Source organism: Cryptomeria japonica, chromosome 3, assembly GCF_030272615.1.
Source record: "Cryptomeria japonica chromosome 3, Sugi_1.0, whole genome shotgun sequence".
NCBI classification, from domain to species: domain Eukaryota; kingdom Viridiplantae; phylum Streptophyta; class Pinopsida; order Cupressales; family Cupressaceae; genus Cryptomeria; species Cryptomeria japonica.
Genome location: NC_081407.1, coordinates 911375543 through 911390834, shown reverse-complemented (window position 1 = coordinate 911390834; position 15292 = coordinate 911375543). Strand labels below are relative to the sequence as shown.

The window sequence follows — 15292 nt, the reverse complement described above, 5'->3', positions numbered from 1 at the left end:
GTTACAATAATTGTTCTTGAAGATCGCATCCTTGATATAGGTTGTCTTTATCATTTGCTGTCCATAATGTTGATCATTGCCTTGACGGGAATTGACTAGCATTAATATATCTTCAACGTTGTCCCTGATCATTATACATATCCTTCACTATTGCCGAATTCATATTAATTTCTATTTTGAATAATCATCGTTGCTTTTATTAAACAAATCACTGCATACAAATAATGGATCGCTGTGTATACATACAACTTCTAATTCTCTCAAACTTGGGCAATTGTAAACATAGTCGCTGCTCTTTGAATACCAACGTTGTTCTTCATTTTAGAGAGTTTGACTTGTTCATCAGTTATTGTCTATGAAGTCGACCATGCCATGATCTGATAATGAAGTTACTTCTAGTTTAGTTTGCAAAGACATCATCACAATCTTCTTTAATATAGTCACTTTTCACACAGCAATGAAGTCGACTTTATTCTAAATATACCACCCTTGTTCGTAGTATATTGCTGCTCCATATATATCTACATTGACTTCAAATGCCACCTCTTGACCACTTTCTTGTCTTTGTGACTTGTTCCACGATTTCATGGCCTTTGGCCTTACCAAGATATATATCACTTTTATTCGACATTACTGACAAGAACAAACCCAATGGTTTATATACCTTTAACATCAAACTTAAACAGCGAATTCCTTCCACAATGGCTTTGACATCAGTGACAACTTCCAAATGTCTACATATACCCTTGACATCAATGACAACAATTACAACACCAACTATGTTAAGGCCCAAGTGCTTATTGTCTCATGATTCCTCTTGTTCAATTTAAGAGATTGTTTTCAACAATATAAGTACCCTAGAGACTCATCTCATGTCCTAGAATATAATGTTCACAATGTTGGCATTTCTGCTTCATGAGGATGGCTAGACAGCATTCCCTAGCTATCCCCAATGAGACATGGAAATTGTCCTCCATCGCCAATATGTCTAGGCCCAAAGACTACATTTATTATAAGTTTTATTCGTGGATGTCAGCAAGCAAGCCGTGTCTCAGATGTAGTAACACAATCAAGTGCAAGACATATGTTTTATAGAAGCTAGTGGTGGAGACATCCAATCATTTAATTTTTATTATTTAACTATGTTACTGGTTTAGTCCCCTGGGTCTACTGGTTTGGGTCCAATCTGGCCCAGGTCCAAATCTGGGCTCAGTTCGGCAGGAGGTGCATGCGAAGTACCACCATTTGTCTGTGGGCTCCAACTTGAGTGAACATATCACGAATTTAGATTTTATCTCTGCTGCCAAAACAAACATGCCAGTTTTCTAATTGTTTTCCTGCCTTTTATCAATTCTGTTCTGCATTAAACTTTGCATGCCAGTGACAATATATATTTTCTAGCAATATCTATTCAAATTTCCCATCAGTAATTATTAACATTATGGTGTACATGCACTTTAAGCTCTATGGAATGCAGTCCAAGCTCTCTGCATTGAAATTGGATTGAATTTATGTCTTTTGTGTTTGGAAATTTGCACAGCTTTAGTGAACAGGCATTCTTTTATTTATTGGCAACAAGGATAATAGTTGCAATGTAAACACTTTATCTATCTCAAAATATTTTTGTTTGCTGGCACCATAATAGCGCGAAGGTTGGGAATCTATTATTAAATTCAAAGGATTTATTTTCTATCTATTATTAAATTGATGATAAGGATATATTTAATTATTAAGGAGCTTTTTACGTTTTATGGTTACCAATTTAAATATATATGCTTTAAGGATATAATGAGAAAAAATGAGAATTTTTATCAAATAAAGACAAAGTATATATGCTTTTCTATGGATGAACTCAACCCACAATTTCTTTTTTTTGGACCAATCCACAAACTGCATCTCCAAACCTAAACTTAAACCACCAAACTCAGTAACATAATTATTTAATCAAGACTTAGAATAGACACTGTGTATGCAAGTCAGATCAATATACATGAGAACTAAGTAAACCCATTTTTCAAAGATCGGACTTCTTACAAATAACAAGTATTCCCAAACTTACAAGTTACAAATATTTTCTTCAATTCTTCTACCACCACAATGTATTTGAATTGATATGGAAAAAACATCACAGATACAATCAACTCAAAGTGCTAAAACTGTGCCCTAAGCTTGGATGGATATCTGTATATTTGAACAGTGCACATAACACGGCCAGCGTAACTGAAATAGTCCAGATACACAAACAATAATTACAATATGTTTCAACAGAGCTCAAATGAAAGCAATATGACTACCAAATCTAGATTCAAATAATGAAAGCTGTGATTTGTGTTCCAAAACAAATGCAAGAAGACTAGCTTTAGTTACACAATGCTTTGCATGTTAGAGGAAGAAACAAAACCATGGAAACTATGACCTTCACTAATTGACATGGAAGAATTGTTCCAATTTACAAATTTGTTATTTACTAAGTTCAATAATGAAATCAAATCATACATTCACAACCATGAAATCAATAAAACAAATGAAAAAGAAGATGAGTACTAACCTGGATATAAAGCCCACCATTACTTAAACTCCCCATGTTGTTAATATCCGCAACTTTAACTGAGATGATGTCAGGATTGTTAGTTTCCACAAACAGTGGGACAAGGCCATGAGCTTCAAAAAATGGAGTGCCTGCCAAAAATACAAAACAGAGAACAAATTAGCATGATAATAATTACAAATGTTACTCCTTTGCTATACATGACCAATTTATATAATCTTGACTCAGTAAGCATATGCACACACCCAAATTATCGTGATATGTAATATTAAGGAGCTGATGAGAGCCCACGGAAAGGTCAAAAACATGAAAAGGGAAATCTTCAGTCTCAGCTGCCATTTGAGATACCTGATCATGAAAAAAATGTTGAAGCAATAGTTACATCAATAAACATATTAGTTTTCTGAAAAAAAAAAAATTAATTAAATACAAAAAAGGAAACAACGTAAAGCAATACAGCCAAAAACATCAGAAAAAAAATTCAAATAATTTGCCATCAGTTCTCACATACATAGTCTCACCCAAAAGACTTTTTCTAGAACATTAGCAATTGTAGAAGCTTAAATTTGTTAAGAATTTCATAGTCTTTCCAGATGTTCTTAAAAGTAGAGTACTAAAAATCTAATTTGAGTGAGCTATTAAACAAATGAAATAGAATACAGACTCAATTTCAAAATTATCATAAAAACACCAGATTATGATATACACAAAAAAATTGATATCACAAACATCAAGAAAATTGTTCCTCCTCTCATCAGAGTGTAATATGTTGTGTTTTCAAGAACATAGAACATTTGTTTCTTTGCATTTGATTGATCTGTAAAACCCATGGATGGTCCATTGGAAGAACCACCAGTACAAATCCTATTTTCTTTAATTTGTTGCTCAACAGATGTGCTAAAGCCTAAAATAGAGCAACATGGAGGGCTAAAATTAATCAAGATAAGGACATCTCTATTACAAACCTTTGTGTCTTCGGTGTTGAACCTTATAGCACCATTACATTAAAAAATACTCAGAAAGCTACACAAACAAAGATCCATCAAGAGACTTACCATGGAGAAACCTATGTGGGAAACAAACCAACAAAAAATTCCACTGAATAAACCTGCTCCCTTCAAGGGCCTCTAAGAACACCTCACTTCTAGCGTTCGTCACTTGCACCTAATTTGATGAACAATGATGGAATTGAATCACGCAATCTTCAGGAAGCATTGCAATGGACCTCAATTGCTAATTGCCAAAAACTCTAAGATTAGCATCGCTGAAATGCAACTCTCTTAGAAGAAACAATCCTTCCTTACCTTCCCAAGAAGGAAAACATTTCTTCCAAAAAAGGAAGAATTAACTAGCCTATACCCCAATGACTGTATTTATAGTAATGGACCTCAATTGCTAAATGCCAAAAACTCTAAGACCAGCATCGCCGAAATGCAACTCTCTTAGAAGAAACAATCCTTCCTTGCCTTCCCAAGAAGGAAAACATTTCTTCCAAAAAAGGAAGAATTAACTAGCTTATACCCCAATGACTGTATTTATACTAAAGAATAAGTACATCAGTTGACTAAGAAGAAAAGTAACATATTCCACACATGGTTAAGAAAAACAGTTTCAAGCCCTAGGATGACCTTTCCATTGTGTCCTTGTCCTATACAAGGCAAGTTCATTGGCAACTAATCCTATATATTGTGTTATGCTTGCATCCTAACATTTTTGTCCACAACAGAACATAGTCTATGAGCTCAGCAATGACTGAAATCATCAGCTGCAAATGTTCATCCACTATTCTGCTACTTTTCTCTATATCACTCTGCCTCACGGCATGATTGAACACCAGGACACATCCAGTATGGGTACAAGATGGACTCCAGGCGTACCCAATAACCTATGTCTTTGACTTTCATGTCATGTCTCCTTTTTAAATAAAGCTAAAAAAATAACAAAATTAATATTTTAAGCTGTCCTAATGACTTGATTTTCTAACATTGTTAAAAGAGCAACTTAAGTTTTTTAAACGCAAACTCAAATATAATGTTATAAGTGGACATAATCAAATTTTGGAGTGAAAAGGAAGAAAAAGAAAATAATATTATCATAGTCAAAGAACAATGCTTATTGTTATGTTTGATAATATTGGTTATCCAACAATGTATTAATTGTTCATATTAAGTTGTTTGTCACTCTCGGGTAGTTATAAGCGTTGGTTGGTTGATGTTTGTAATAATTTCATTTGCGAATAAAGATATATTTTTCTCTTGTATCTGGTATGCATTGTCATCTTTATTATTAATTCATGTATTTAATTTATCAGATATAGCAGTAAACATTTATATTTCCTTGAAAAGCCTATCAAAGGAGAGGTTTGGGGAAAAGAATGTGTCCATTGTGTTGTGATCAAATCCTAATTTCTAAGATTGAAACCCATACTCATCTTTCTGCTTTAAGATGAAAACCCTTTTGGCATCAAAATTCCGAAGACGAAAAATCCTCCTGTAAATTCAAGCAACTCCATTCAGATTTTATCATTGTGTTAAAGCTTGAAGAAGTTCTATTTTCATGAGTATTATTGAAGATTTCCAGATAGTGAAGTTTGCTTCAATGATTTGTATTGTTGTTACAGTGATCCATACAGTTGCTGTAATCCTTTCATCCATACAGTTGCTATAATCCTTTCATACCACTGCTATAGCATTGTGCTACAATACCAATATTGTTATATTCTCATTGTGAAGAGTTTCAAATTATCTCAACTTATTTGGTGTAGGATTTAAAAATAAAAATAAAAAAAATTAATGTCCACTATGCTAAAAATAATCTATGGAACATTTTGCCTAATCAAACTGACTTTTGCATTTCAATCCTTTTCCTTCGCAAGGTGATGAGCACCCCCAACTTCTCAACACTCCTCTCGCTAAACAATTATACCAAGAGCCAATTGTCAAGATATCACACTCTAAATGAAATGCTTTTTATTTCCACTTTCCTAAAAGTGCAAAAAATACACAATCTTTCTTTCCAAGCTTCTTTGGCCTTTTCCAACACCTAGTTTCATAACAAAATTGATGGGATTTAGTTCTTTATTGAGCAATAAGAATTTTTGCTCTCCACGAAATATTAGCCCCTCTGTACACTTTTAAATCAGAGTTCCATGACTCGCGGCGAGTCACGTGAGTCAGCGGGCCAGGTGACCCTTGTCGAGCCACGGTGACCCTGACCCGGGCTCGGACGGGTCAAGGGGCATGACTCACCCAACTCGCCGAGTTCAAGGATAGTGACCCGGCCGACGTCACTTAAAAAAGTGCAGTCAAAAAAACAAAAAAAACATAAACATTTTTTAATGATTTTTTTTACCATTTCCCTTTCTTATAACCCTAAAAGGGATTGGCATTCACTTTTATGAGTGGAAGAGAGGAAAAAAGAGAGGAAGAGAGAAAAATCGGAAGCCATAGTTTTGCAACCAGCTGAGAGGAAGAGGTGAAAAGTTTGCACAAATCACAATGGGGCAGCACTACAGTTGCATTGAGAGCATCAAGGAGTCCATAGAAGCTCATTTCAAACACTTCTCAACAAATTTGAAAGAGGTAAGTGTTAACTTTTATTGATTATGTTGGTTTTTTTTCTATATTTATGCATTTTTCGTTTTGTTGTTATTTTTTTTTAAGTTCAACTTTCCAAATCTATATTGCATACTTCAATCACAATGAGATAAATAGAACAATAGCATAGCAAACCCTATATTTTTTTTTTGAAAAAATTGTATACATGTATTTACAATTTTTTCTAAAAAAAATCCAGGGTTTGCTGATTTTTCTCAATTCTTAATTTCTTTCTTTGAAATTTGAAAATTTTCAAGAAAAAACACAATGCACAAATTAGTCTTTGCTGATTTTTTTTAATTAGTTTAAATTTAAAACTTTGTAAAACACAATACTCAAATGGTGATTTGTAAAATTGTCTTATTGCAGCAGCCCTCACATTTTGAAAACAATTTTTTTTCCTAATGGCTCATCGTAATCCTCCACAACCTAAGCCTAAGAAACATGGTCAAAAAGATGAGGCATGGAAATACACTGAAGAATTCCCTAGTAGACAAAGAAATCAAACCAAGTGTATTTTTTGTAAGGAAATTAACCGTGGGGGGATAAATAGATTGAAATATCTTATTGTTGGCATACGTGGTCATGATACTGAGCCTTGTACCGAGGCACCTCCCGAAGCAGTTCATTTTTGTTACGTCCAATTAGAAAATTTTGAAATACATAAACAAACAAAAAAAAAGACAAAGAGAGGAGTTATGTCATATTGGTTCCCCTCCACCCACATCCGCATCCGCATCCACAGCTGCATCCATAGGTTGTGTTGGAGAGGGTTCTTCTATGCCTCCCTTTCGTCCTAGTGCTTCTGCTATGCTAGTACTTCTATTTCTGCTCCTACTAGTCACACTTTTGGTCCTAGAGTGCGAAAATCCAAGATAGACAATTTTTTTGTACCATGCAATACTCCTCCTGCACAACGCTCGCTTGAGAGCATGTCTTGGAACAAGGAGGTCCATGATGCAGGAAGAAAAGCAATTTGCAAGTTTTGGTACTTCTGCAACATTCCATTTATTGCAACCAAGTACTTTTTTATTTGATTGTTTAAAATTAAAATTTAAAATTTTATGGTTTGAAGTTGAAAATTGAAATTGAAATTGAACTTTTCTTATTTAATCTATTTCAATTTGTGACAGGTCTTCTTATTGGCAAGGCATGATTGATACGTAACCATTTGTGGGGCAGGTTTTAAAGCCCCTAGTGATACTAAGTTGAGTGGCCCTCTCTTGTTGGAAATGGTGGAAGATATGAAAGTTGACCTAGAGGAGCACCGCCAATCTTGGAGCCACAAGGGTTGCACCATCATGACAGATGGTTGGACTGATAGGAGGAATAGAACACTCCTAAATTTTCTTGTTTCCAGTGGAGGTGATTGATCATTTTACTTCTCTAAATGCAATGTGATTGAAATTGAATAATTTACATTCTAATTTATTGATAATTAATTTGTTTTATTTTTATGATCCGCCATGATTTTGAAGTCCATCGATGCTTCCTCACATGTCAAAAATGCGGCATACTTATGTAAAGCTATTGAGGAAGTTAAACATGAGGTGGGGGAAGAAAATGTGGTGCAAGTGGTGACGGATAATGCAGCAAGTTATGTTGTTGCAGGTAAACTTTAAAAGTTTTCTTTTAAGTTTTAAGTTTTAACTTTTAAACTTTTAAGTTTTTAATTTTTAAATATTAATGGTAAAATTTCTTGATACTTATCACATGTAATTCTTTAACTAATTTAAAATTGTGGCAAGAAAACTTTTGATGGAGAGGCACCCAAAAATCTCTTGGTCTCCATGTGCGGCCCATTGCCTTGACCTCATGCTGGAGGATATAGGTAAGCTTGGATGAGTGAAAGAATGCGTTGAAAGGGCCAAGAATATATGCAAATTTATTTACAATCATGGATTGGTCCTTAGCATTATGAGGCAATACACGGGGGAAAGGGAGTTGGCTCGTCCTGGTATAACGAGATTTGCCTCGAATTTCCTCACATTGAAATCCTTGATAAAATCAAAGCCATCTTTGAGGCGCATGTTTGTTGGTGAGGAGTGGACTTCCTCATCCTATGCTACGACCACTGCAGGGATGGATGTAGCAAATTGCATTTTTTATGAGCCAGGTTTTTGGACCCCTTGTGCAGAGATCGTGCAGGTAATTTTATAAATTTATAGGTAAATTTTTGTTTTGTTTACATTGTGCAACTTTGCAATTTTTCTTATTTTCATGCACACTTGTGACTTAACTATTTTTGTTTAACATTATTTGCAGGTCACTGAGCCCCTAGTAGTTCTCCTACGAGTTGTTGATGGGGAGAAGCCCGCTATGGGCTACATATATGAGGGCATGGATAGGGCCAAGGAGGCCATTAGATCTATATATGCTGGAGTTGAGGATAAGTATAGGCCCATTTGGGATATAATTGATAGAAGATGGCATAACCAACTTCATAGGCCCATCCATGCAGCAGCTTATTACCTCAATCCATCATTTTGTTTCCGTGCTGATTTCAAAGCGGATGAGGAGGTTCTTAGCGGGCTATATTCAGTAGTACAACGGATGGGCATTGATACCACAGCTACACTGCTCGAGATGGATGCATTTAATAATGCAGTACGGGCGATCTTTGCCAGCCAATTGTGCAAAGAGGGTCGAACAAAATTGCAGCCAGGTAGAAAATTCTAAAGTTTATGACTTATGCATTTTAATTTTTCATTTTATAATCTACCTTTAAAGTTGGAAATGAGACTAATGTTTTTTTCTTTTCCTTATCTTAGATAGATGGTGGCAAATATTTGGGCCTTCAACCCCAAACCTTCAAAAAATTGCCATTCGCATATTGAGCCAGCCATTCAGCGCTTCTAGATGTGAGCGCAACTGGAGCATGTTCGAGCACATCCACTCGAAGAGGCGAAATAGATTGTCTATGGAGAGGTTGAACGATCTAGTCTTTGTTCATTGCAACCTCCGTCTCAAGACCAGACAGATTTTGGACGCTGACTCTTCTCCGATCACTCTAGAGGAAGTCGACACCCGAGTCCGATTGGCTCACTGAGTCCACCGATCTAGTCTTCACTGATGAGGACCTTGAGTGGGTTGACCAGGCAGACAGAGAGGCTAAGGCTGTGGCTATGGCAGAGGAGGATAGAGAACGATCAGGCACAGCACCTATGGCTACTCAGACTGGCACATCACAAGCAGAGACTATGGCTACTCAATCATCCAGGACCTACCTTAGACGCCTTTCTAGGAGGCAGATAGATGAGGCTGAGCCATAGACTTGTTTTTGTTTACACTTTACAATTACATATATGTTTGGGAACATTTGAAGTCATGGATTTTATATACATTGGACAAGATTTATAATTCTATATATCTATGTTTTCTAATTCCTTCAGCTACAATTTGCATTTCTACGCATGTGATGGATGTATGTTTATGTATGTGATCAAATTAGCTTCTATTTGATGATGTTATAGTGTCTTTAAGCTTAATTCAATAATGGGTGTATAAAACAAGTTTTAAATCGTTAAAAATCTCTAAATTTCAAGGGTTTTCTTATTTTGCCGAGTCATTGCCAAGTCAGCCTTGCCGAGTCAGAGCCAAGTCCGAGTCTGGGAACTTTGTTTTAAATGATGATCACAAGTGGGATTGAAATCTTTGATATAATAATTTTTCTTTCTCCCTAGTCCTTTACCCCAAGTACTCATCCATTTGATGTTTTGTTGCATCCAAGTCTTCTTTCTTTTGCACAATATGTCATTGAAAACATCCATGGGCCGTATACCTTCTTCCATTTGCTCAATTCTTTTTGAATTATCTTATGAGACACACCATAGCAGCAACCCCAATTTCACACAACATGACATCATAAGGAACCAAACTTTTATTTTTACACTTGCTTATGATTAAACATTTTTGAATTTTCTCAATTTGCTTCCACACATTTCTCATTCTATTTATATCTTTATGTCTCTATGAAGAGAGACATCCTTTGAAGAGAGAGTCTCTTGAACAGTCATCACCTTTTATTAAGGGAATGATCGCTGCTTTTTAAGCTAGTCCTACCTATTTAATTGCTCTCATAAATTTCATTTCCTTTCAATTCCAAGCGCTGATTTGATGCTGCCTTTAGAAACATGCTAATTGCTGACATATTAATTCTGCCTTTTGTGAATCTCATTCGATGCTCTATTAATCACAAACCTGGTCGCTTAAATCATTATATTCATTGGAACATATTCGCTGCTCTTTAAATTTAATTGTTGCCTTTTATTTGCTTTGTCTTGAACATAAACATGGGCACCAACACAAAAGAAGTGACGTAAAACAGCATATAGAAGTATTATATCTTTTTCAATGCTTCAAGATTTCATATCTAAGATTGTATTATTGCTCCACAATTTTATATCTATTCTATGTATTCCATGCATAAGCAAACTCTACTTGACTTCCTCCTCATATTGAAACCTCTTCTTGCCATAATAAAATCTTCAATACATTCTCTATTTCGCCATATTGAAATCTCCTTCGACGTCAATGACAATATGTTCAACAATGTAATGTTTCCCAATAATTAAAATTGTGAAAGTAAATATGACATAATATTAATTATTTTATATTAATATTCTAGCTTTGGATTAATATAAATAATTAATATTGTTAACACATATTGTTAACGCGTTGATGAATAAAGTTAAAACTCTGTAATTATCTTTAATTCTTAAGGTAGTTCATAAAACTAACTTGTTCGATGAATAAAAATGCATGGCGTGAGTTTGAAGAATCATGCCTGCGGAAAAGAATTGAATTCCTGTGTAACAGGATACGAACTGGATCAAGCCTCCTTTCGTCAGTTAATAACTGACCTATTGGTGGAGTTGTGTTTGCATAAGCAATGGAGTGGCCTATTGGACGTGAGCTCGGAAGTGGAGCCGTGTTTGTATAAGCACTGGAGTGTCGTAATGGTGTGAGACTCAGAGTTGTATACATTCCTTATGCATGTGACGAGATGTGACCTCTGGACACAGGTGAAAAACGGCACATTTAACTTGTCTTCCGTGGCTATGAAACCCGATATCGAGATATAATTCCTACCATCATGAGATATCGCAGACAACACGTAGTGGAACCGGAAGGGTTTCTAAACGCGCAGTACACCGTGACGGTGACACAAACCAGTGTTGTTTATTGATTACTCCGTAGGTTTAAATTTGGAATGAAGTTCAAGATGGATCGCTTGCGGCTGCAGATGTCTCTTTTACTTTGTCTACCAATGAACATATGAAGGCTCTTCGGTGGACCACAGCGATGAGTTTAGCACCTTCCATCACTGCGAATTAACAGGTGCATCATGAAAGAAATCTTTGTCCTGATGAAATATTAAATCATTTGATATTGAATGTTGATTAATGACTGTTCAACTCTCTGTTAAAAAATGTTATATTTATCAGTATGCATGAAAGTTAAATTGGGACTGCATGTGTTATACTATTAAACGAAATTCATAGGCATATCAATAATCTACTGGCTGAGTTAAACAATACGTCTCTGTGTAATCTGGATATATACATCTATTTGCAATCAGTTCCTAGTTAAGGAATTTTACAAACAATCTCCCACTTTGTCATTGAAGGCAACCTCACATAGAAATAACCTATGAATATAGTGAGATCATAATGCTCCCCTTGTCTCTAACTCTCCACCAAGGGGATTTCCAATACTTTCACAAAGAAGACTTCTTTCTATAATACTTCCTCTCGATATCAATGACATTGCTTTCCCTTTTTCAATGGCTATGCCCCCTTTCTGAAATCAACGAAAATGAGATGTTCATTATACTTCCATCCATAAAAATATCATGGGAAACATCTTCTTACTCTCTAATATTCAATGAGACTTCATTGAGTTTTCTTCCATGGAGCTAAAAGATAACGCAATGATTAGTGCCCCTTGATCACACTTCTCCTTATGAACTTAGTGATACTTCTTGCGCATGGAGCACAAGCATAGATTTCCACTTCTCTTGCTCTTGTATACTTTTCCAAACTTTTGTAGGTTTTATCTTTTGTTTGGCCATTATATTGTATTTCATGTTTTGTCTAGATGGTTTCACAAAACCAGTTCTACAAAATTGGGTTGTATATTCATAATTGTTCATTTATAACATGCGACATTATAAATTACTAAAAGGGTAAACGAATCATAGTTCCTTTCTAAAAACCCATAAGGACTTCTATATTTGTTCCAACCAAAATCTCTTGTACGTGTCCTACAATCTCTTGATCTATGACCTAAGTGATTGCATGAAAAGAAATAACAGTAAAAAGAGTGTTGAAACCTAGTCATATGTGGTTGTCTTTGAGGAAACAACTTTCTAAATGTGTCCCCGTTAACCTTGGAAGCGAATAGATCTTTTGTGGAGCTTGGTTTCCTCCTTCCTCTTTGATTGAACTCTTGGGAGCATATGCATAGCTTTTTGGCTTTTCTCCATTTTTCTTCTTTGAGGATTGTGTGGTTTTTGAGCTTTAACCTTCAAAATCAATACCACTCTTATTATAAGTTGTCCTTGTTCAATTGAACACTTGTTTTGTCCAATTGCTTTCTCAAATAAACAATCTCAAACTCTAGCACCTCACAATTGTCTTTCTTTTTCTTATTGGGTTTTTACTTTTTCCTCCACTCTTTTCATTTCTTCAAGTTGCACTTTTAAGTCAATAATGAGTTTTTTTGATTCCTCGAGGCCTTGTGATAATTTTTCTTTAGAATTGTCATCTTCTCTTTCACAATGTTGGATTTCCAATTTTAGTTTCATGTTCTTTTTCTTGAGCTTTTTGATTTCACCAAGGGCACATATGAGTTCTTCCAAATTAACTTCTCCTTCATCTTCATCATATTCTCCATCTAAATCAACATTTTTGGAAGGAAATTCTAACAAAGGTAGCAAATTCTTGTAGCCAAGACATGCACAACAATACTTTCTGTGTGTGAATTTGACATTCTAAGAGCCCTCCGAAATTCTTGGAGAAATCCATCTTTGGATAGTGCCAACTTTTTCATCTACTAAAATCCTACGAACTTAAGAAACTGGTAGAAGTGTCAAGAGAGTTTAATTGGCTTATTTTCATATTTTTTGTAAGAACATAGAATGATTTAAAAGTGATAATTAAGTAAATAATTAAATTGGAATCGTCGAAAAAAAAAAACTAACTTATATTTGATTATTTAAAAAGGTGTTTAATGGTGTAGATAAAGTCTCGCTAGGCTCAAGGTGCTGAGAAATGGTTGTAAGAACACTATATTATTAAGTAAAATTGTTTTTTCCTAAAAAGCAATCATCACGAATTCATTTTTTTCTTTCTCTTCTTCCAACACCTAGCCAGAACAATCATTACTCTTCTCCAACAATTTTTCTCTACTTTCTTCTTTCCCAACAAGTAATTTTCTCCACCATAATCTAACCTCCTCCAAAAATTGTAACTTTCAATCCTCTCTAACCTTGTGGGATCCAACCCACCACATATCGAACACATCCTCCAATCTGCATTTGCACTATATCCTGCAACATAATACATTTGTACCAATTCTTCTCCTATGCTCATTGTTTTGTTCATCACAACATACATATTATCTTTCCTTAACTCTTTGACTAGTTCATCTATATTGTCTCTTGTCACATATGCATACCAATCTATGCTCAAGTCATCATCGCAAACATTATGGAAATCAATGGTTTCCATTTCCTCATTTACATTTTGCTGCATCATTTTCTTTGATGTCTCTATGTCCGCCAAAGGACCAATTGTTGCAACAATTTCTTTCACTACAACAACTATTTCTTGACTTCCCTCTTGTGCTATTAATATTTTCATGTCTTCACAAAGACTTGCCTTGCCTGCAATACTTCTTTCTTCATCTTCCAACATGAAGATGTCTTCCTCACTAGTGCCACCAATATGATGCAGTGCTTGAACTTCTTTCCTACCTGCATTCACAAGAATGTTAATACAATCATTAGAATTATTTTCTCCAATTTGCATCCCACTTCCTCTCTTCATCTATCCTTTCTCCTTCCACCAATTTATTTATTCTTTCCATATCCTTTTTCAATAGGAGATCATTATCATCTTCTTTGCCAATCACCACATCATACTTAGGATGCTTCAAGTCCATCACATCAACTTCTACAACAAACTCCAAGTCCACCTTCAGAACTTCGTTCTCTTCTACTAACTCAACTTGTAAGGTACTTTCACCTCCTCTACACTCGATTTTCATATTCTTTTGAAATAACCAATTGATGGTCCATAGTGACCATTATGTTCTCCTTGTACTACTTGTGTGGGCTGCTCCCACATACTTCTCCTTCCATTCAACCTCTACCAAAGGGATACAACACACCTTCTCATTACTTTTCTTTTCGCTGTCCTCTTTGAAGAGAACACTCTTCTTCTCAATTCTCTTTACCTCACAAGAGAGAGCCACTTCACATTCATTCCAATCCCCATCTCCTTCCTCGCGATAGGACTCTATCCTCTCCATGTGCCATTCAACGTAACACTTCTTATCTGTTATCCAACCACCTACACGTGGTTCCTTCACATTCTTCTCCTTCAATTTTCCTTCTATCCAAGGCTGCAACTGTCCTCTTTCAAGTTTCTTTTTATCTTCTCAAACTTCTCTTCCAATCTTTTTTCCACTCCAATCTTCCTTTCCAATTCGTCTAACCTGGCCTACAGCTTTCCCAAATTTTCACAAAGCTTTTTATTTTCCACATCTTCCTAATACTCTTCCTAAAATGGGATTATCATGAGTCTCCTCACGACCCATTTCATCTTCCCTTTCAAACTCATTTCCTTTCACTTAGAGACTCTCGCATTCCTCTGCAGCCACAGGCCTTCCTCTGGTGCACCTTCTACCCATCCTTAACCTCTACTAGAGGAAAACAAACACACACACACTCCACAACTTACTACTTTTCTCTTCTTCGTTCTTCCAGGCAAATAATTACAACTCACTCATTGTTCAATCTTCTCTATGCCAGCAATCTTCTGGCTCCGATACCAATAAATGCAGATACAGTTGGGGATGTACCAAGATCTCCAAGCATTACTAAACAAAAGCTCTTCCTTAAACCAAAATAATTGAAAATTCC

General features: G+C 35.5%; 1 protein-coding gene across 1 annotated transcript in view; it reads right to left on the bottom strand.

The window, feature by feature from the left end:
* Positions 1-15292, bottom strand: part of LOC131071561 (nuclear pore complex protein GP210) — a 261149-nt gene that overhangs the window by 30221 nt on the left and 215636 nt on the right. The window contains exons 26-27 of the mRNA XM_058007476.2: positions 2794-2896; positions 2549-2679 (exon numbers count right to left, since the gene is read on the bottom strand). Of these exons, the coding sequence (XP_057863459.2) occupies positions 2549-2679; positions 2794-2896 (234 nt within the window). The remainder of the gene's footprint in view (positions 1-2548; positions 2680-2793; positions 2897-15292) is intronic.